This window comes from Gossypium hirsutum, chromosome D06, assembly GCF_007990345.1.
Source record: "Gossypium hirsutum isolate 1008001.06 chromosome D06, Gossypium_hirsutum_v2.1, whole genome shotgun sequence".
NCBI lineage: Eukaryota > Viridiplantae > Streptophyta > Magnoliopsida > Malvales > Malvaceae > Gossypium > Gossypium hirsutum.
The window spans coordinates 376,591-401,522 of record NC_053442.1 but is presented as its reverse complement, the minus strand read 5'-3'; the positions used below and the strand labels follow the sequence as shown (position 1 = coordinate 401,522).

Sequence of the window (24,932 nt, the reverse complement as noted above, 5' to 3'; positions counted from 1 at the left end):
ATAAAAATACTTTAAATGACTTAAATATGAAGTTATAAAAATTGAAAAGGATAATATAATTTTTAGCTCTTAAACGGATTAGGATCATTTTAGTATTTAAAAATTTTTAATCTATTCAGATACATGAATTTGATAATTAAATGATTTTGAAAATCGACAATGCTTAAACTAGGAACATGTAAATGTAACTATCTTGAATACTCAATCGAATACTTTGGTCATCGTGTGCCCCAACGGAACATCAAACTTGGTTTTGTAGGACGGGTTGATGCCATTTTCATTGAAAAGAGGAAAAACCGAAAGAAATTCTGGGTAATTACGGATCTTAAAACTCGAAGTTTGCAATCGGAGCAATGGAGATAACTAAACACTAGGTTAAAGCTATCTGGTTTTAATCACATTGATCAATATGATGCTACAAATGATTTCCCATAAGGATTCCAATATCTATTATGAAACCATAAAGAATCAGCTTCAACAGCGTATCCGTCTTGATTACGATGCCAACCGAAATAAGCATGTGTCCGGTTCTTGATATCGAATATACCATGACCGAAACTCGTCTCCCTATAAGCTGAGAAGTTCGGCTGTGGTTCCACCATGCTGTTTTAAACCAAGGAATGCTCATTAGTTATGTTCCAAGACGATCTCAGATGATATATCAACAAAATCCAAATATAATAACCATTACCCTAAAGCCGGTCCGCAATGATTTCCACCGTCTCCGATTGTTATGTAAACCGGTGCAAACAGGTCATGAACAGGAGTACACTTTCCATTCAATATATTGTATGCAATGTTGGATATCCGCTTCTGCAATGTGAGTTTACAAGGTTAATATCCATCATAACTTTTGCTTTTGCAAATTTGGGTTTTGTACTTACAGATCGTTCATAGGCATGAACGTGACCGGAAAACACAACGTCAACTTTGTACTTTACAAACCATGACTCGTATACGACTCTCATGGTTTCACCTTCCATGTAATGATGCGAATTACTGTTATAAATCGGGCAATGCACAAGAACAATCAACCATGGTGTCTCACTTCTATTCACCTTTGGTAACTCTTTCTTTAGCCATTTGTATTGAGGAGTCGATTTTCCTATTAAAATCAAAGTTATATATATATCAGTAGGGTAAAACATGATAAAAGTATTACACAGGTCCCTAAGAATCATATTGCATTTTGTCTCTACTAAAAAAATGAGTAAATTAGTTCTTATATGTCAGCATGAAGTACACTTGGCGTGTTCGGTTATTCCGTCAGCTAAGTTAGTTTTTAATAATAAAAATAGATGAAATTTTTAATAGAAAAGACTAATTTACTCTTTGATTAACACACGACGACTAATTTACACATTTTTTGGGTAGAGGGAATAAAATACAATCTTACTTCTAATACAAGAACACATACATTCATAGGTCAAGTTTTAGCCTTACCATATGCCGAATAAGAAGACAAGACAATGATATAAGCTGAAGCTATCTTGATTGAATACCATAACGGGGACGTACTACGTGATGATTCATACGGTACGTAGTATCGATGTGTATACGGTTTAAACGGCGTAGTTTCTTCCTGCAATACAACGATGGCTGTTAGACCATTAGGACAATTGTATGTAAACAAGTTAGTGTTTGAATGGCATACGATTTCCGGAGCGAAATCGAGTTCGTGATTCCCGGCAGTCCAAATCCAAGGTTGATACGCAGCGTTCCTCTCGACGAATCGTCCCCATGTATCCCACCGGGAATTATCGTGGAGCGGATAATCGTTTGAGTATGATAGATCCCCTACATACAACACTGTTTGCCCTTTTTTCGGATTCGATTCGTAATGCGTGAGTGTAACATTTGAATCATGTGTTTGACCAAGATCCCCTGTTTCCAAAAACCAAACCAAACATAAAATGAAGCATAATGAAACAAGACAAGAACCAGCATTGTAATAATCAAAATACCTATTAGACCAAATGTATAAGGAACATCAGGACCAGTTCTTGGTGGTGTTACAAACCAGAATTGTCTAATGGAATCCCCTCTTCCAATCTCATACATGTATTTGGTATTATACTGCAATTGTTTAAAAAAAAACCAGATAAAAATATAGGGTTGTACTAAGATTTAGATTGTATTTTGTCCCTTCTACTTAAAAAAATGGATAGTTTAGCTTATATATTTAAATCAAAGAACAAATTGATTCTTTTTGTTAAAAATTTTATCCATTTTCACCGTAAAAATTGGCGTGGTTAACAACATAACCTGATGCCACATGTATTTCTTGTTGATATACATGGACCAATTTTTTATAATAGAAATGTATAGAATTTTTAATAAAATGACTAATTTATTGTTTGATCTATTTTGAGTAAAAAGGAAAAATACAATCCAACTCTTAATTCAATGCCTATATAGTATTTTTACCCAATTTTGGCCTATAATGAAACAAAAATCAAAGAAAATTATACCTCTAAGTTGTTGATGGTGCAGTGATGAATATAACCAGAGGTGTAATTGAAGAACTTGTATCTCACAAAAATCCCTTCAGCTTTGTACTTATGGTTACTATTTTCAGACCAATAGTAAACCATGTTGGAACCAGGTTCATCAGGGGTTATCCATGAGATGATCACTCCACTACCATCCATATCCCCTTGTGTAATATGCACCTATAGAAAAAAAAAACAGACATGTAACATCTGAAAAAAGAACAAAAATTTGGGATTTTGAAGAAGAAACCAAACATACCTGTTGGGGTGCATTGTAACCAGAAGGAACCTGGAAAACATCACTGTCTAGGGGCATATCAGGTGAATACTTTTTTCTTACAAAGTTACCAGTTATTCCACCATTACAGATACCAAATGAACACAACATGAAACATAGGAAATAAAGAACAAAAGTGTCTGAAGCTGTAAGAAGGGTCATTTCCTCTTCAACCTACTACCGAATGGAACAGATACGCTATGTAAGAAGAAAGAAGTGTGTGGTAAAGTGATTGGTTTCCTTTTAGTATGTGTCTTTTTTCTTTCTTTTTTTTTATATATAGTGGATTCAATTGAAAGGATATGAGAAGTGTGTGGAGAAACTGTAGGAAAGCCAACCACGTGTCTATGACTGAACTCCAAAACTCGAGAAAGCGTGGGTTTTGTCCTAATGTGTGTTTGTTTCTGATATGGCAGTTTTTCGCTATGATGACCTACCAAACGCACAAAACATGACTTTTTTTTTCGATTTAAAATACTATCGATGTTGGTTTTATTATTTATAAAAGTTTTTAACAATCACCGATTTTAGTTTTGGTTATTTAATTAAAAAGTTACAAAATTATTAAATTTTTTATTTAAGTCATTGGCTATTTAAAAGTTTTTATTTAAGTCATTAGATTGTTAAGTTTTTTATTTTATTTTATAAAAGTTCTGGAAACGAGCTCTAAGCAATGATTCGATGATCAGTACGGTAGATCAGTACCCATTGACGAGTAGAAGAACATACCTAATATCCAAGTTGATCTGATGGTCAATGTCGGAGATCGGAGAAAAAAGCTGTTTGAATTTTAATTCATAAATTCGTAACATCCAAAGTTATTCCATAAAAAAAAACTTAATTGTAGAAAAGAATGGGGAAAAAAATTTTCGATTGGTGCAGGCAGTGCGAACAGAGAAAGCCATATGTCATCAATTTTAATAGTCCAGTGACTTAAATAAAAACTGTTAAATAGTTTAGTGACCAAATTATAACTTTTTGTAATTAAGTGACTATAATAAAAACTTACCCATAGTAATGATGTAATTACCCTTTAACTTTAACGTTTATATATATATTAATTGTAATGATGGGAATTTAAAATAATATGCATTGTAATGATGGGAATGTTGACGTCTTTTAGTGGGGGAGGTAAGTTTTGAATTTGGTGAAATTTTTTAAATAAAAATTATTTTGTAGATACTAACGATTTTGTTAATATTTTTTTTTCATAGTTGAATCCTCGATTTAATTAAATAAAGTATTAAAATAGAAAATATTTTTAAAACCAAAGAAGCAATTTCAACATTAGTTTATCCTTATAGTGTTGCACCCAAAGAAGCAACTTCAATATATTTCTATGATTACATCTCGTCCTTCAAGTTCATTCAAATGTTTGAAGAGATTCAATCAATTCGTTTATCTTTATAGTGTTGATGTTATTAAACTTTTTAATGAAAATCACTTTGACGGAGAATCTTTTTGAGAAATCTCGAGACTTTGCAAACTAGCTTTGCATTAGAATGCCTATTGTCTAAGGGGAAAAAATTGGTTAGAAATGACCCACAACTTAGCATAAAAATTTAAAATTGTTTCTTTTTTTTAATAGTCTCAAATTTTGCAAACATGTTCTTAACTTCTAGAGCTTGGACTACTTAACCATAGTGGTGCCTTCGTGTGTTGTTTTGAGAATTTTCCGAGCTTTATAAGAAGAAACACACTTGGAAATGCTCATGAATGATGATCTATTCCATTAAAGATAGCATTCAAAACTTTTGATTTGTAATTGACTACTTCATCTTCATTCACTCTCCATGTCAAGGTGAAGGGAGCCGGTAGGCCCCTAAAATTGGAAATTCTGTTTTAGATCCCCAAAATCTATGAATTTATAAGTTGATAATGGTAGAATTATAGTTTCACCTCAAAAATAATAAAATTTGTTTTAGTCCTAAAAATTGTAAAATTATAAGCTAATACAATAGTGAAATTATGTTTTTCTTTGTATTCTCCATGTCTGGTTTTACAGTCCATGTTTAGGATTCATGACTGCACTTCCTAACAATGTTGACTTCAACGTTTGAACCTATATATCCCTTTGAGAATGCAATGTACCTTACCACTGCACCCAACATAATCCCCCTGGAAAAGAATTGTTGGCATCACCCTGTCTCCAAGTGGTTTAAGGTTTGATGGTTTGAACTCTATTAGTTTCTTTAGTAGGTGGTTCCTAACCTGATAAAATGACTTCCAATCCTTGTCATCTATCGACCGTATAAAAGTTGTCATAGGTGCCTTCTAATAAGCATAATTCGAACTATCAAGCATAAGTGGCTAAGAAATCAAGCTTCTTTTTATGTCTCAGTAAATTAACAAGATCTTCACTAAATTGTTTTAATGTCTAACTTTGATACGAGTTAAAAGTGTTGAGTTGTTGGTTCGATTGTTTTGAGCTCAACCTCACACTCAGTGCAGCCTCACTCTTCTATAATTATAAAGTTAAACTCTCTTATTAGGCCCTTCCCCAATGAAAGTTTAGTTACAAATTGATAAAATAGTTTATTTACAACCTCAATTTATTAGAAATTTTAGAAAAGTTGTTAGGGTTGGGCAATAAATTTTAAAAAAGTTGTAAAATGGATTTGATTGTTATTTCTAAAGTAATAAATCTGATCAAATAATTACTTGTGTATTGAGTCTCAAGAAGATAATTTAAGTCCTAAGTCCCAAAATGCCTCGAGGGGATAGTCTAAGTTGTAAAAGGCCTAAAAAAAAGTCGAAATATGACGTCTTTAAGCTTTCAACCAATTGATTTTTTCTATTATTCTCAAACTTTTGATTGCCTAGAAAGTGGGCTCCAACTTAAATAACCAAACACAGGACAAGAATAAGACTCCCTTGAAAGAACCTTGCACAAACCTATAGTGAAGCCAAACCATAATTTTTAACTTCTAAATGATTGCAATTATAATTGCTTCTAATCTAAAATTCCAACTCAACAAAAAAAATAATTTATTTGAATAAAAAATTACTCAAATATTAAAACAACTAAATTTCTATCATGAAAACACTTAATGGTTGATACTCGATAATTTCAGCTAGCACTTCGTATTTATTGAGGAAAATATATATGAGTTTAATTCTCATATGAAATTTTTAATCAATTAAATCGAAAGAGTTTTAGTTCAAGTAGGAGTCTTAAAGGAAAACCAAGGAAGGTGGTCCTTAAGCCACAACATCCATGGGCAGCTTAGGCCAATTGAGTTCATAAAAATAAGATTGATACATATGGATAAAATTTTAATAATAAAAATGTATGGAATTTTAATAGAATGATCAATTAGTTCTTTAATCTAACATATAAAAATTAATTAATTTATTTTTCGAATAAAAAACAACAACATATGATTCAATTTTTAATACAATAATCTTTATAATACTGTTACCATACATCCTAACCAAACATTAAAGTAATGACCATCAATGATCATAATTCTTACTTGCTTTTTATAGCCTGTTTCGATTTTTTCCTCACATATCTCTTCATAGCATTCTAACACTTCCTCATTTAAACAAAAGATTTTAAAATATAAAATAATAAAAAGTTACAATTAAAAAAAGTTAAACTATGAAACAAATTTGTGTTGTTTTTACAGCTGTTGATCATGAAGTAATTTTATTCCATGACAGATTCTTAATTTTGATCTTTTATGAGTATGAATTGACTCCCGTCAAGTGTTCATGTACGAGCCCATTTTGCTCGGGCCCAGTGCAAAACAAAAACAAAATAAAAATAAAACATAAACCAAATACATTGCAGCCCAAATTTCATATGGCCCAAACTACCCAAAATTAACCCTAAACCCAAAACAAACATAACCCTAGCCCAAGATTAACCCCATTTTCAGCAAACCCTAGTTTGCTTCCCCAAGCTAGCCGTCGCAAGCTTCCATGCGTGGCCCCCTCGTCCACCACGCCCCACGCGTCTGACACTCCCACCTGCTCCACCGTGCCCACCACCTGCAACAGAGACAGAAACAACAGCAAAAGGAAGCATGCGAGGAATGGGGCAAAGAATAAACAAAAGAACGGAAACAAAAAAAAAGAGAAATGAATGTTTATAGATCGGCTTTAAAAAGCCAAAATCAAGGATCAAACGGGGGACTTTTTTTTCTCTCTTCGGGGATTTTCCTTTCATTTTCAATTGTAATATTACTTAAGAATACAACAGTAAAAGCAGATTCAAGCAAGAAAAACACCCGAAAACAGAAAAGGCAGTCAGATCTAAGGTTTCTTTTATTTTTATTGTTCAAAAACTCATCTATTATATATCTTTACATAGCATAAGTTTATAAAAAAGAGTTAACAAAAAAAAATAAAAAATTTTAAGCGCCGGCGCCGGCGAGCCTCCGGTGGCCGTCCGGTGACCCCCCCTTGGCCGGAAATCGCTCCGAGCTCCCCTCTCCTCTCTCCCTTTTCTTTTTTTTTCCCTCAGCTTTACAAATGATTTTTTTGAAATTTTTTTGACTTTTATAGGGGGTCAAAACGCACCGTTTTGGACCCCCGGTTTAAATAAATGAAACGACGTCGTTTTGAACACGGGTCGGGTCGACCCGACCCGCACCAGGGAGGATCCGCGTGTTTTTCTTTGGAAGGGCTAATTGCACTTTTAGCCCTTCCGCTTTTCTGGGAGTTTACAATCAAGGTTTTTTATTTTTAATTTGGCTCCATGGTTTTGCCCCGAATTCGTTCTTGTCCCCCATGCTGCGCAACGTTTTAATACTTGGGTTTATTGCGCTTTTGACCCTCCAAGTTGCACGCGTGTTACAATTAAGTCCCTTTTCTCTGTTTTCATTTTAAATTGGCCCTACAACTTTGTTTTTAATTCAATTTTAATCCTTTTTTCGTTTATTTTTGTATCTTTATTAAATATCCTTATTATTTTTATATTATTAGTATTATTAGTATTACTATTATTATAATTATGTACTAGTGTATATTTTTATTACGTACGTGTAAACACATATATTTTTTCGTATTTAACATTTTTCATTTCACTTTATTTTAATATTTTATTAATTTTATGTTCGTTTCTTTTATATTCCAATGTTACTACTACTATTATTATTATTATTATTATTATTATTATTATTATTATTATTATTAGTTTATGCTTTGTTATATATTTATATATTTATAATATGTATATATACGTACTTATACATACTTAAATATATTTTTTCACATTTCATAATTCTTATATACTTACATATATTTATGCATATTTTACATCATATACATACTTATATATTTTATACTCTTAAAAATGCTTTTTGTATATTTCACATATTTTATAATTCACATACATATATTTTATATTATCACGATTTGTAAATATATAAATACACATTTACATTTTTTATAATATTTACCGATTTTATATATATGTACATACTTATCTATGTTTTCATATTCTGTAATTTATATATATTTCTTATTTTATGGCTTTAAATTATACATGCATATATATATATATATTTTTTACATAATTGTATTTATTGTCATCATTGTTATTTGGTGTTTGTTTATTTATCCATGTACACTTGTGCTTTTTCTAAAATGTTAGTTCTATTTATTTATTTGTATGCTTTGTTTATGTAATCGCCTCGTCATTTCATTTTGCCTATTGCATTGTTGTTACTCATTTTACTTTGCTCACCTTGTCGTATTCGTTATTGTTTTGTCAAGCATTGACACTAAACACCAAAAGGAAAATTTTTCTAAATGAGGCAATATTTCGCGTTTGGAAAATCGAGAAAATGTGCCCTAACGTGCTGGGTTTCGATTTCTCGTTCGACCAAATAGCCAAATATCCTCTTAAAGCTTCAAAGTATGGCTTCAATAAACTATAAGGTGATCTTGGTTTCGATGGTATAGAGTATCATGTCCAAACGTGCTGGATGTGATATTCCTTCGGAACAAGAAAATCTTATATTTCAATTCACGTTATCAGAGTTTCTTTTAAGGATCGTATTTTTAAAATTCTTCAAATTTTCAATTTTCGACACTAAGACACTGATTAATCAACTAGGTACCAATTTTGGGCGTATCGAGGGTGCTAATCCTTCCTCGTGCGTAACCGACTCCCGAACCCATTTTTCTGATTTCCGTAGACAAAAATCGTTGTTTTAATAAAATCTAAATCGTTTATTAAAAACAACCATTTTACGAGGTGACCCGATCACACCTCATGAAAAAAGATTGGTGGCGACTCCCATTTTTCGTTTTATTTTCAAAATCCAAGTTGACCCCGTTTTCATCAAAAAAAATGGTGTCAACAGCTTGGCGACTCCGCTGGGGACTTTAAATAAGAGAGTCAAGCCACTAGTTGATTGCTTTTTGTCTTTGTGTCAAAATTGAAAACTTGCTTTTTGCCTTTATTTTGGCTTTTATTATTTGTTTATAATTACTGCTTTGTTTAGAGTTTAGGTGTATATTTCTGCACATTCCATTGCATGACCGTTGGTCACACCTTTTAAGTGGGAGTGAGAAACTACGCCTTCGTGAGGTTTTCACCTCCGCATGGGATAGTGAATCGCTTCCGGGATACATCCGTACCTATGTCTTCGTGAGATTTTCATCTCCGCATGGCCATAGGGAAATGTATTCCCCTGAACTGAACTCGGTCCATATGAGCCTATAATGGGTGAGGATCGAGGAATCTGCTGGTTCAGGTACCCTTACTTTAGAACCAAACCACACATAGCGAGCCATAAGAACCCACCGAGATAGAGTTATTCCAGACCCTAGTGCTTACCGAATAGATGCTTTATTTATTATTGTTTACTTTAAATCCTAGATCTAATTTGCTTTGTTTGTGATTGCATGGCATTTTCATTTCAAAAGAGGTGTCGATTCACGTTCAGTATAGATAGAAAGCTTATCATGGAAAAGAGGTTTCTTGATAAAGTAGAAGACAATGCAGCTGTACGATTATGGGCTGAGACGATGTGGAGAGAGAAAGGCGATAGTCTTGCAGAAGGGTACGTATCAGAGTTATGGGACTTCACCCGTATCAGCGTAATCCAAAATGATCTTCGAGAAATGAAGGAAATATGGGGTCAATGGGACGACGGGACCAATCAGATGTTTTACTGTGATTACGAGGACTTGCCTCATCTACTTGGTGTCAAAGTGGACAGGCATTTATTCCGAGCCCTAGCCCAGTTTTGGAATCCTGCTTACAGTTGTTTCACTTTTGGAAAAGTGGACTTGGTGCCCACCGTGGAAGAATATACGACCTTGCTTCGGTGTCCAAAGATTCAAATTGACAAGGCCTACTCTAGAGCTGCTAGTGTCCCAACATTATTAAAAAAATTGATGAGTATTACGGGAATGAGCGAACAGTGGGTCGCTGCCCGAATCCAACAGAAAGGAAATAGTAAATGCGTTCCTTGGAAAAGCTTGCGAGATTTAGTATTAGCACACCCTGATGTGAAGAAAAGAGTGGATGTCTTCGCTCTAGGTATCTATGGTTTGGTAATTTTTCCTAGAGCTTTAGGGCACGTAGATGAGGCCGTCACTGATTTGTTCGATCGGCTTAGTAAAGGAGTCACGCCCATCCCGGCAATCTTAGCAGAAACCTTCAGATCTCTAAGCGCATGTCGAAGAGCAGGGGAGGGAAGGTTCATCGGATGCGCACAGCTACTATTGGTGTGGTTCCATAGTCACTTTTGGAAGGTGGAAAATGTCTCCTATCGAGTCTTCTCAGAAGACTATTCCCCATTGAAGGAACAAGTTGCTACACCAAGACGAGACGACATCACAGAAGAGAAGTGGATGACGATTCTCCAAAATCTTCAGGAGGATGACGTTGAATGGAAAGCTCCTTGGATGGTACCCGACGAGATCCTGTATCGATGTGGGGATTTCGACTGGGTCCCTTTACTCGGAATTTGGGGAGCTGTCAGTTATGCCCCTTTACTCGTATTAAGACAATATAGATCGAGACAGTTCATACCAGCAACACAAGGGCTGGCTCAATGTGAGTTTTCTTATAAGGATGAAAACTACAAGAGAAAAACTCGAGAAATATCTAACGCTTGGAAACAAGTTCACCGAATGAAAAGATTTACCGTAGAAGCGATGGCAACTTCAGAATATTATGGGTGGTGGAGTAAAAGAGTCAATGACAACATCCCTAAGCAGAGGGAAGATTGCGTTCAGTCTATAGAGGAGCATCTACAAGTAGTTCCGTCAGAATTAGAGATCATCAAACGAGACTTTGAGAAAAGAAATTCTGAGTTGGGAAAGAGGATAGAACAGTTAGAAGAAGAAAGAGTGCATTTGGGATTAGACATCGATATCCACAAGCTAGAAGCCGAGAAATTAAGGAAGGGAAAGAACAAAGCTGAAGAGGATTTGGTTAGTCTAAAAACAGATTACAAGAAGCTGCGATTATCGATGAGAACTGTCGGTCTGGGTAAAACGTCAGAGCAGTGGCGACAAGAGATCAATGAGGAAAAGAATAGGGCCGATCAGTGGGAAAAGAAATTTCAAGATGCTCGAGCTCGAGAAAACGCTTTGGAAAGGAGTTTGTTAGAGTGCCGAAATGAGAAGGCAGGATTAAAGGCCAAGGTGGCAGAGCTAGAAAAGTCACTTCACTCGTACCGTAGTCGCAACTCCATGATCGAATTAAGAGCAAGTTTAAATAAGATCGAAGAACTGAAAGGAAAGGTAGAGGAGCTTGAGGACGCATTACACAATTCTGAGCTACGAATGGAGCTTCTTGAGAGGAGTAATGATCAATGGCAAGAGCAATTCCATCATTCTCAAAGGCAGATTAGAGATAGAGATTACGTTATGGGCGAAGCTGTGACTCAAGTGCGGGAAGTGGCTGATCATCTGCAAACATTAGCAGTTCAGGCCGATGTATTGAGTTTAAAATATGAGTCAGAATCAAGCCGAGGTCGAGATTTAGCTTGGCTTCTTAGGAAGGTTAAGGCTTTGGGTATAAAGGCGAAGCCGTATATGTAATTTATTTTATGTAAAGAAATTTGCTGTCTAGTTGAGTTTTCTAATGAAATTGAATTCGAATCAATGCCTCTTTTTTGCATTCATCTCATACATTTGCATTACATCTAATAAAATGACCCTAATAAAATTAAATTATGACAGTTACCCTGGAAACCAACAAAAGTCTAATCAAATATCACTACGGTACTCGTCGCCAAACAAAAGCAATGGATCAAAGGTTAGAAAGATTGGAACAGTTGCAACGAGAGATGCAAGATCAGATGCATGAACGACTGGAAAAAATCCAGCAGGATATGTTAGAATCCCAGAACACTGTGATGAACCAATTAAAGCAGTTATTGGCTGGAGGAAACAACAGAGGAAAAGACCCCGTAGTCGATGCTGGGGAAGATCACGATGACCCTGTTTATCCTCCAGGTTTCACCCCAACTAACATCCAAGCACAACCAGAGGTGTACCCACAGAGGGTACCGGTTACCATTAGACCTCAATATCTGGCTGGTGCCTCGGTACCATTGCATTTTCAAATGGGCTCGGGTTCTAATCCCGGGGATAATCCCACTAATCCTGTGGTCCCGGACCTCGATGATGTGGCAGAAACAGAAAAAACAAGAATGAACCTGCCAAAACAACTAGAGGACCGATGTAGATGGTTAGAGGAAAAATTTAGAGTCATGGAGAACATCGACTATCATCGCGGGGTTGACGCCAAGGATCTGAGTTTGGTCCCTGATTTAGTACTCCCACCTAAGTTCAAAATGCCGGAATTCGAAAAATATAATGGGACTAGTTGTCCTGAAGCTCATATAACTATGTTCTGTCGAAGAATGACAGGATACGTCAACAACGATCAGCTGTTAATCCACTGCTTCCAGGACAGTTTGATCGGATCTGCAGCCAAATGGTACAACCAACTGAGTCGTGCTAAAGTTAGTTCATGGAGAGACTTGGCGCAAGCTTTTATGAAGCAATACAGTCATGTAACGGATATAACACCCGATCGAATTACGTTACAAAACATGGAGAAAAAGCCTAGCGAGAATTTCAGGCAGTACGCCCAACGATGGAGAGAAGTGGCAACACAAGTCCAGCCACCCCTTTTGGAAAAAGAGGTCACCATGTTGTTTATCAACACTTTGAAAGCCCCGTTCATCAACCACATGTTGGGGAGTGCTACCAAGAGCTTCTCGGATATGGTAATGTCCGGTGAAATGATTGAGAACGCGGTAAGGAGCGGTAAGATTGACACGGGGGAAAACTTCAAAAGACCAGCCCCAAGGAAAAAAGAGGGCGAAGTAAACAACGTAAGCACATATAGCAAGAGCCATTCAAAACCGATTACTGTTGGCCCTCCAAAAATGATAACCACTAGTCACTAAGCCCCCTCAAGGCAGGAACCCAACACAAGGCCCAACACAAGGACTAACACAGGAGCTGTACCATCGTCACTTCACCAAAAGTTAAAATTGGTGATAGAGGGCCGATTGGTGACTATAGGTGCAGAAGAAGACATCATTGCATCAGTCACCGATGATATGCCATACATAGAGGCTGATAGTGAAGCGATAGAATGTTCATTTCGATCATTGGAATTCGTAAATGCCACATTTGTCATCGAGATGAGTAAAATCCCAAAGCCTAAGATATCCAAAGCTACGTCAATGAGCTTACAACTAACGATGGGGAAGGGAGCATTGCCTGGAAGAGGATTGGGAAAGTACCTCCAGGGAAGGGTCCGATCTAGTAACAACAGGACGTTATGGTTTGGGATATAAGCCTAATGCGAGGGAAAGGAGGAAGGAGATGGAGAAAAAGCAAGAAAGGAGAAGAGCACATTTGGGCGGGATAGAAGCCAAGTGGGGACCGATAACCTTTCCTCATATATCTAAGACTTTTGTTTCAGGGGGAATTGTCCACCCTGAAGAGAAGGATGAAGTTACAGAAGGAAGGATTGAGAGGTTGGACATCAATGCCATATCCGCGGAAGAAAGGGTGGAAAGGAATTTATCGGGCATTCGTCCTTACGAACCTGGAAGTGTTTTGAATAACTGGACTGCAGAAGAGATCCCTGTAACATTTAGAACTAATTCAGAGTAATATTCAGAACACTTGTTGCCCTAAGCCTGGGGGTGATAAGAATCTTTTGTAAAAGGCACATGTCCAAAATCTAATTTCAGTGAAAACTTATCATTCAGTTTCATCTTGAGCAAATATTCTTTCATTCTTTTCATCCCCTTTATAATCATACTATGCATACAAGTATTCTTAGATCCTTTTATTTGGGCCTCCATTTGTTCCAATAACAGGTCTTCAGATATCAACGAGATGAGCGACTCTGTTACTAATTCAGAGTCTCTATTTGAGCAAGACATGAGTATAGATGATCCTCAAGATTTTGAAGGTGACCAAGACAGCGTTTTATCTCTGGATTTGTTAAGAATGATGGAAGAAGAAGAAAAACAAATTCTACCCTATAAGGAATCAGTAGAAGTTGTGATCTTAGAAGAGGGCAGAGAGGTAAAAGTTGGCGCTTGCATTGCCAAGGAAACAAGACGAGACCTTGTTGAGTTGCTTCAAGAGTTTAAAGATGTCTTCGCATGGTCCTACCAAGATATGCCAGGTTTAAGTACTGATATCGTGGTGCACCGATTGCCTATAAAGGGAGAATGCAAACCAGTCCAACAAAAGCTCCGAAGGATGAGGCCTGATGTCTTGCTAAAAATAAAGGAAGAAGTTAGGAAGCAATTTGATGCTGGTTTCTTACAGGTGGTCAAGTACTCAGAATGGGTAGCCAATTTAGTCCCTGTTCCTAAGAAAGATGGGAAGGTGCGAATGTGTGTGGACTACAGAGACTTGAACAAAGCCAGCCCAAAAGATAATTTCCCACTGCTTCATATCGATACCTTGGTAGACAACACGGCCGGATACTCACTGTTCTCTTTCATGGATGGTTTCTCCGGGTACAACCAAATTAAGATGCTTTCTGAAGACAGGGAGAAGACCACATTCATAACGATGTGGGGGACGTTTTGTTATAAAGTGATGCCTTTTGGATTGAAAAATGCGGGAGCAACGTATCAGAGAGCCATGGTAGCATTATTCCATGATATGATGCATAAAGAGATAGAAGTTTATGTTGATGACATGATCGCAAAATCCAGAACAGAAAGGGAACACGTGCAAGTTCTGAGAAAACTGTTTCTGAGGTTAAGGAAGTTCCAGCTAAAACTTAACCCAGCCAAGTGTACTTTCGGGGCTAGATCAGGAAAACTGCTAGGATTCTTAGTCAGCGAAAAGGGAATTGAAATTGACCCAGACAAAGTTAAGGCCATACAAGAATTACCTCCGCCAAGTACTCAAAAAGAAGTTCGGGGTTTCCTAGGAAGACTAAATTACATCGCTCGATTCATTTCACAATTAACTGAGAAATGTGACCCCATATTCCGTCTTCTTAGGAAACACAATCCAGGTGTATGGGATGAGAAGTGCCAGGAAACTTTCGAAAGAGTTAAACATTACTTGTCCAACGCCCCAGTACTGATGCCACCTTGCCCTGACAAACCACTGATACTATACTTGGCAGTATTTGAGAATTCCATGGGGTGCGTGCTCGGCCAACATGATGAGTCAGGACGAAAAGAAAGAGCGATCTATTATCTCAGTAAGAAGTTCAATGAATGCGAAACGAGATATTCGCCAATTGAAAAATTATGTTGCGCATTGGTTTGGACTACTCGGAGATTGAGACAATACATGTTGTACCATACAACTTGGTTAATCTCAAAGTTAGACCCTCTGAAATACATGATGGAGTCAACTGCTCTAAACGGAAGGATGGCCCGATGGCAAATTCTACTATCTGAATTTGACATAACCTATGTGAATCAAAAGGCTGTAAAAGCGAGCGCGATAGCAGATTTTCTAGCAAGTAGAGCCCTGGACGATTATGAGCCTTTGAACTTTGATTTCCCAAATGAGGATCTGATGTATGTGGCAACTACTGAAGCGAGCACACAAGAAGGCAATACTTGGAAATTAAATTTTGACGGAGCCTCAAATGCCATGGGCAACGGGATTGGGGCAGTCTTGGTATCTCCAAACGGTGATCATTATCCTTTCACCAGTAAACTAGATTTTGATTGCACAAATAACATGGCGGAATATGAAGCATGTATCATGGGAATCCGCGCGGCTATGGAACGTAAAATCAAGGTACTTGAGGTATATGGGGATTCGGCATTGGTAATTTATCAGCTCAAAGGCAAATGGGAAACAAGAGACCCTAAGTTGATTAGTTACCGAAGGATAGTCCTAGAATTGATTGAGGAATTTGACGACATCACTTTTTGTTATCTCCCACGAGACGAGAATCAGATGGCCGACGCTTTAGCTACATTGGCTTCCATAATCAAAGTAAATAGACCAGAGGATGTGAAGCCTATCCAAATGAGCATTTATGATGCTCCAGCCCACTGTTGTAACATTGACGAGGAAGAAGAAAAGGACGACAACCCTTGGTATCAGGACATATTGCGATACGTGAAAAATTGTGAATACCCAAACCAAGCAACTGAGAATGACAAGAGAGTGTTGAGGAGGATAGCCAGTGGTTATGTCTTAGATGGAGAGATCCTGTACAAAAGAGGAAAAGATCAAGTGTTGTTAAGATGTGTGGACGCTGTGGAAGTCAAGCAGATCTTGGAAGAAGTCCATGATGGTATTTGTGGAACACACGCTAACGGGTTCACAATGGCCAGACAGATCATGAGATTTGGATATTATTGGTCTACCATGGAAGGAGACTGCATCAAATATGCTAAGAAGTGCCATAAATGCCAGATTTACGGAGACAAAATTCATGTGCCTCCATCACCTCTTCACGTCATGACTTCCCCATGGCCTTTCTCCATGTGGGGCATGGACGTCATTGGGCCGATATCGCCAAAGGCTTCAAACGGACATCGTTTCATTTTTGTAGTGATTGACTACTTTACTAAATAGGTAGAGGCTACTTCTTACGCCAACGTTACAAAGACAGCTGTCAGCAAGTTTTTAAAGAAGGAAATCATATGTCGGTATGGAATGCCTGAAAGGATCATATCAGACAATGCATTAAATTTGAATAATAGCACGATAGCAGAAGTTTGTAATCAATTCAAGATCAAGCACCACAACTCATCGCCATATCGTCCGAAGATGAATGGTGCGGTGGAGGCAGCCAATAAAAATATCAAAAAGATTGTGGGGAAAATGACTGAGACCTATAGAGATTGGCACGAGAAGTTGCCATTCGCCCTCTATGCTTATCGAACATCCGTCAGGACTTCTACCGGGGCAACACCATTCTCTTTGGTTTATGGAATGGAGGCAGTGCTACCAATTGAGGTTGAAATTCCCTCTCTCCGAGTTTTTTCAGAACTAAAGTTAGACGAAGCAGAATGGGTCCAATCCCGATATGATCAGCTGAACTTGATTGAAGAGAGGAGGTTAAGAGCTATCTGTCATGGTCAAATGTACCAGAAACGAATGATGCGAGCTTACAATAAGAAAGTTCGTCCTAGAAACTTCCATGAAGGGGACTTGGTACTGAAGAAGATTCTTCCCATACAAAAGGACTTCAGAGGAAAGTGGATGCCAAACTGGGAGGGACCTTATGTAGTAAAAAAGGCCTTTTCAGGAGGGGCATTAATTTTAACTGGGATGGATGGCAAAAGCTTGCCCAATCCTGTGAATTCGGATTCAGTGAAAAGGTACTTTGCCTAAAAAAAAAAAAAGGGAGAGGCCAAGGCAAAAACCCGCAAAGGGCACCTTGAGACCAAAGGGGCTTTGAATTGAAAACCCAGGAGTGGGCAATTCAAATTTTTGATCAAAGGTGAGGCATAAAGTAGTTTTGTCTTCTCCGAATTAACAAGAAGGAGAGATGCTACATCTTGGGGCATCAACAAAGTCTTTTAGGATTTCTAAACACAGAGTTTGTGCAGAGAAGCTCATGCTGCGATATCTGGGGCACCTGTTTTTTTATCTTATTTACATCTTAGCAAAATTTGCTATTTGTTCATTTAGAGCTCTGCTCTCAATAAAATTCCATCTTATTCATTGTGATAATCTTTTTCATCTTATTCATCTCATATCTCAGCAAAATTTGCTATCTTGATTTGTTTGTTTAGAGATTTGCTCTCAACAAAATTTCATTTTGTCTATTTTGATAATCTTTCTCAAGCATTTTTCATTGAAATAACGATTAATGGACTGACAATACACATGCAGAAGGAGTTCTGCATATTACTCTGAAAGCTTCTAAATAGTACGAGGACCTGAAACAGGGCTATTGTTTAGAATTGACCAAACTTAAAGGTTAGAAGCATTGGAGGAAGAATAGTCTAAATTGCAACTATTTCTTTAGGTTTTCTGTCAAAGGTACTGGCTGAACAAGAAGGCATCAGTGATGGAACCTTGATGAACAATGAGGAATGACAACCTAAGCATTAAAAATGGATCATTCTCATGACATTTTACAAATATCATTCATACACATCTAGTTAGGAGCATTTGATCCACTCTGATCATGTCATCCTAAACACTAGACGTAAATAGGTCCATAAAATTGATTTTATAGGTCAAAGGAACATATCCTATCTTCCTATATTGGTAGGAAGTGGATCAAAGATGCAGATCTGGTCTTCCCATATTGGTGGCGAAGTAGATCACAGAAAGCAGATCTTGTCTTCATGTATTGGCGTGAAGTAGATCAAAGATAGTAGGTCTTGTCTTACTATATTGGTAGGAAGTGGATCGACGATGCAGATCTTGTCTTCCCATATTGGTGGCGAAGTAGATCGCAGAAAGCAGATCTTGTCTTCATGTATTGGCGTGAAGTAGATCAAAGATAGTAGGTCTTGTCTTCCTATATTGGTAGGAAGTGGATCGACGATACAGATCTTGTCTTCCCATATTGGTGGCGAAGTAGATCGCAGAAAGCAGATCTTGTCTTCATGTATTGGCGTGAAGTAGATCGAAGATAGCAGGTCCTATCTTCCTATATTAGTAGGAAGTGGATCGAAGATGCAGATCTTGTCTTCCCATATTGGTGGCGAAGTAGATCACAGAAAGCAGATCTTGTCTTCATGTATTGGCGTGAAGAAGATCGAAGATAGCAGGTCCTATCTTCCTATATTGATAGGAAGTGGATCCAAGATACAGATCTTGTCTTCCCATACTGGTGGTGAAGTAGATTGAAGGTTGCAGATCTTGCCTTCCTGTATTTGGCAAGCGAAGCAGATCAAAGATGGCAGATTTTACCTCCCTAACCACAGTGGAGTACATTGAAGCCGATAACTCTATCTCCCTGTATTTGGCAGTGGAATAGATTGAAGATTGCAGATCTTGCCTTCCTGTATTTGGCAGCAAAGCAGGTTGAAGACGGCGGATTTTACCTCCCTGATTACAGTGGAGTACATTGAAGCCGATAACTCATCTCCCTAAGCAGTAGTGGAGCAGACAAAACCACAGATCTTATCTCCCTAAGCAGTAGTGGAGCAGATCGCATCAAGTCTTATCTCCTTAAGCAGTAGCGGAGCAGAAGAAACCACAGATCTTATCTCCCTAAATAGCAGTGGAGCAGACTAAAAACACAAATCTCATCCCCATGGAGTCGTAGCAGAGTAGATTGAAGCTACAAGGCGTATCTGAAGTTGCAGTAGAGTGGATCGAAGCAACAAGACGTGGCAGGTTGGAATAAGGCTACTTGAAGAAGATGAGCACCAAAAAGTTAAAGACCGGGCAAAATTGGCCCTTTTGATGTCTTTGCTCTATTCTCGTTACACGAAAATGAGCAAAGAGGGGCAGCTGTACGAGCCCATTTTGCCCGGGCCCAGTGCAAAACAAAAACAAAATAAAAATAAAACATAAACCAAATACATTGCAGCCCAAATTTCATATGGCCCAAACTACCCAAAATTAACCCTAAACCCAAAACAAACATAACCCTAGCCCAAGATTAACCCCATTTTCAGCAAACCCTAGTTTGCTTCCCCAAGCTAGCCGTCGCAAGCTTCCATGCGTGGCCCCCTCGTCCACCACGCCCCACGCGTCTGACACTCCCACCTGCTCCACCGTGCCCACCACCTGCAACAGAGACAGAAACAACAGCAAAAGGAAGCATGCGAGGGAATGGGGCAAAGAATAAACAAAAGAACGGAAACAAAAAAAAAGAGAAATGAATGTTTATAGATCGGCTTTAAAAAGCCAAAATCAAGGATCAAACGGGGGACTTTTTTTTCTCTCTTCGGGGATTTTCCTTTCATTTTCAATTGTAATATTACTTAAGAATACAAGAGTAAAAGCAGATTCAAGCAAGAAAAACACCCGAAAACAGAAAAGGCAGTCAGATCTAAGGTTTCTTTTATTTTTATTGTTCAAAAACTCATCTATTATATATCTTTACATAGCATAAGTTTATAAAAAAGAGTTAACAAAAAAAATAAAAATTTTAAGCGCCGGCGCCGGCGAGCCTCCGGTGGCCGTCCGGTGACCCCCCTTGGCCGGAAATCGCTCCGAGCTCCCCTCTCCTCTCTCCCTTTTCTTTTTTTTTCCCTCAGCTTTACAAATGATTTTTTTGAAATTTTTTTGACTTTTATAGGGGGTCAAAACGCACCGTTTGGACCCCCGGTTTAAATAAATGAAACGACGTCGTTTTGAACACGGGTCGGGTTGACCCGACCCGCACCAGGGAGGATCCGCGTGTTTTCTTTGGAAGGGCTAATTGCACTTTTAGCCCTTCCGCTTTTCTGGGAGTTTACAATCAAGGTTTTTTATTTTTAATTTGGCTCCATGGTTTTGCCCCGAATTCGTTCTGGTCCTCCATGCTGCGCAACGTTTTAATACTTGGGTTTATTGCGCTTTTGACCCTCCAAGTTGCACGCGTGTTACAATTAAGTCCTTTTTCTCTGTTTTCATTTTAAATTGGCCCTACAACTTTGTTTTTAATTCAATTTTAATCATTTTTCGTTTATTTTTGTATCTTTATTAAATATCCTTATTATTTTAATATTATTAGTATTATTAGTATTACTATTATTATAATTATGTACTAGTGTATATTTTTATTACGTACGTGTAAACACATATATTTTTTCGTATTTAACATTTTTCATTTCACTTTATTTTAATATTTTATTAATTTTATGTTCGTTTCTTTTATATTCCAATGTTACTATTATTATTATTATTATTATTATTATTATTATTATTAGTTTATGCTTTGTTATATATTTATATATTTATAATATGTATATATACGTACTTATACATACTTAAATATATTTTTTCACATTTCATAATTCTTATATACTTACATATATTTATGCATATTTTACATCATATACATACTTATATATTTTATACTCTTAAAAATGCTTTTTGTATATTTCACATATTTTATAATTCACATACATATATTTTATATTATCACGATTTGTAAATATATAAATACACATTTACATTTTTATAATATTTACCAATTTTATATATATGTACATACTTATCTATGTTTTCATATTCTGTAATTTATATATATTTCTTATTTTATGGCTTTAAATTATACATGCATATATATATATATATTTTTTTACATAATTGTATTTATTGTCATCATTGTTATTTGGTGTTTGTTTATTTATCCATGTACACTTGTGCTTTTTCTAAAATGTTAGTTCTATTTATTTATTTGTATGCTTTGTTTATGTAATCGCCTCGTCATTTCATTTTACCTATTGCATTGTTGTTACTCATTTTACTTTGCTCACCTTGTCGTATTCGTTATTGTTTTGTCAAGCATTGACACTAAACACCAAAAGGAAAATTTTTCTAAATGAGGCAATATTTCACGTTTGGAAAATCGAGAAAATGTGCCCTAACGTGCTGGGTTTCGATTTATCGTTCGACCAAATAGCCAAATATCCTCTTAAAGCTTCAAAGTATGGCTTCAATAAACTATAAGGTGATCTTGGTTTCGATGGTATAGAGTATCGTGTCCAAACGTGCTGGATGTGATATTCCTTCGGAACAAGAAAATCTTATATTTCAATTCATGTTATCAGAGTTTCTTTTAAGGATCGTATTTTTAAAATTCTTCAAATTTTCAATTTTCGACACTAAGACACTGATTAATCAACTAGGTACCAATTTTGGGCGTATCGAGGGTGCTAATCCTTCCTCGTGCGTAACCGACTCCCGAACCCATTTTTCTGATTTCCGTAGACAAAAATCGTTGTTTTAATAAAATCTAAATCGTTTATTAAAAACAACCATTTTACGAGGTGACCCGATCACACCTCATGAAAAAAGATTGGTGGCGACTCCCATTTTTCGTTTTATTTTCAAAATCCAAGTTGACCCCGTTTTCATAAAAAAAAATGGTGTCAACAATTCACACCGAAAGTTATTAGAAAATTAAAAATAAAAACCAAAGGGATGTTCCAATAACTTGTGGTGCTGACAAAAGCTACAGCATTTCAATCAGATTGCCTTATCTTGTCTACTTCACTTTTCCTTTTTATCTCTTCCACTCTAAGAATGTTAGATCAGAATTTGTAATTAATGACAATGAAAGAGAAAAAAAAAATAGAAGGATAATGTAAGGGATTTCCATCCATATCTTGGCAAATCATGATACTTTTACACATCACTATCACCCACAAACAAAATATCATGAAAAAGAAGAACCCAATGTCACATTTAATAAACTCTACAACCCAATACCCCAAAGATGTGGTCTCAATGTTGTCCCAAGTGAACCTTGATTTTCAATAAATTTGCTGGCAAAGGTAGAGCCAGGGTTTTAATATTGACATTCTTTCCTCATCCTCCACGACTATTTCAAGTAAAATTTTGGGTTTTTTTAGAAATAAAAAATGGTTTATAGAGATTAAACTTTTCTAATTTATAATTATTTTTTAATTTAAAATTTAAATGTGGTTTTTTTTAAAATACAATATGTTTCCAAACCACAATTGTTGGTCCCTTTATCAGTTGATTATTATTATTTAATTCAATATAATTCAATTACTCTATAATTTATTGATCTAAATATTTGACATTAAAAATATCTTTTTTTAGCATGAAATAAATCATGTCAACCTAATAGGTTGAAACTGTTTTTATTAAAATCCCAATAGTTCTTGTAGAAGTGTTGTCCAAACATCTGGAATCAGCTTCCATACCGTCTTTGTAGGTACATGACAACTAAAAGCAATTTCAAATTATTTGAGTTATTCACTTGTGTTGCATATTCTAAGTTTGAGTTGATTAAAAAAATTAAATAATTTAAATGGTAATTATTTATTTTGAAATTTAGTTGATTGAGTCTTAACGCAGTTAGTATCGATATTATTGTTAGTGTAGAAAGATATAGATTTGAGCGAACTGAAATGTATTTCTTCTCATTTTTAAGAGTTAAAAAAAGATTATAGATAATTCTAAACTTTATATAAAAAATTGAAATTTAAAAAATTTAATCAATTTTTACAATTCAAATTAGATTTTTTTTTCATCGTTTGAAGTTATAAAATCATCAAACACAAATATTTATATAAAATGAAACTCGGGTCATACATACCATTAAACCATGTGGTCATTTGCTTCTAATTATATAGTTAAACCACAAAGAAAATAATGTGAAAGGTGTTTGATACTCGTTGGGTTAGACTTCAGAGAAGTCTTGCACATAGGGTTAGATGGTTGAGATACCCAAGAAAGAATGCCAAGAGACCCAAATTAGCACCATTTGGTCCCTCTTTGTATCTGCTCGCATTGTGGAACATGTAAGGTCATTTTTGTCATTTTTATTTAAAGAATAGATAAATTAGCCCCTATATGTTAGGTCAAAGAGTAAATTGGCCATTTCTTTTAAAATTTTCATCTCTATATGGTTAAAATTTGGCATGGTTGACAGACTAACAAAACAGTGACACGTGGCATGCCACGTATACCTCTTGTTGGTGTACATTGGCCAATTTTTAATAGTAAAAATAGATTTATATTGTGTCATGCAATGATTAAATATGAACTTAGTGCATTAATAAGATCAAAGAAAAATAAATAGAATAAAATTAAAGAAATTAAATTGATATTTTGGGCGTGATTTAAGGAGTTGAAAATTAAGATAAGCAATATATTTAAAGGTAAATTACATCAATTGCCTCTAAACTTTGATTAAAATTATATTTCAGTTACCTAACTTTCAAAAATTACATAATTATCATTAAAATTACTGAAATATTACATTTTGGTTACTCATTTGTTAACTTCCTCTAAAAGGATGACGTGGCACGTAAATTTAAAGAGTTAATAACCAATTTAGTTAATAATTTTAAAAATATCAAGTCGATATTTTAGTTATAGTTCAGGGGATAAATTAGTTATTAACCCTTTAAATTAATGTGCTATGTCATTCTCCTAATGGGAGGTAGCAGAGGAGTGGCCAAAATGTAACATTTCGATAATTTTAGTGACAATTATGTAACTTTAGAAAATTGTGTGACTTAAATGTAATTTTAATCAAAATTTAGAGACAATTGATATAGTTTACCCTATATTTAAATATAATATTAAGGGAAATAATAAATTTAGATATGATATTTTTTCTCCAAACGTGAAATTTAAATATTTTGGATTAAATTGAACGTGATTCTTGATATTAATTAATAGGTATATATATACTGATCTATAAGGAAATTGTATGTGTTTGTCTAATTTTTCTCTTTGTATTGAAATTTAAACATTAATTTCTCCATTAAAAAAAACATTAATTGCAATAAAATTAATTAATTTCCATTTTTATAAGGAAATTAATTAATTAATTTATACTTTCATGGCCAAGGTATTCAACTTAGTGATAATATAATAAGACGTTTTAAGAAGGGTTTGTAATATGTCTAATTATAATATCTGCTCAATTGTTCAAATATGACTAAAAATTCCAAAATCCATAATATTTATATGCTTAATAATTGCTTCAAAATAATTAGGGAAGATGGTTTAGGTTTTTAAAGAATACTTGTTTAAGGCTAATTAAATCTTAGTTCGATTTTCAATGTAGGATGACGTGGGTTCGAGTCGCTGAAGTGCATTATTCTCCTTTTCAAGGATTGAGG

At 35.8% G+C, this 24,932-nt stretch overlaps 1 protein-coding gene across 1 annotated transcript; it reads right to left on the bottom strand.

Annotated features, from left to right (window-relative positions):
• Positions 1-270: 270 nt before the first annotated feature.
• Positions 271-3,019, bottom strand: LOC107935048 (purple acid phosphatase-like). Its single transcript, NM_001327388.2, has 8 exons — positions 2,752-3,019; positions 2,472-2,672; positions 1,965-2,076; positions 1,655-1,884; positions 1,444-1,582; positions 885-1,105; positions 692-813; positions 271-603 (listed from the first exon to the last, which is right to left on the bottom strand). Exons 1-8 carry the CDS (start codon positions 2,929-2,931, stop codon positions 405-407), a joined length of 1,404 nt encoding a protein of 467 aa, NP_001314317.1. The 5' UTR covers positions 2,932-3,019; the 3' UTR covers positions 271-404.
• Between the last annotated feature and the right edge of the window lie 21,913 nt (positions 3,020-24,932).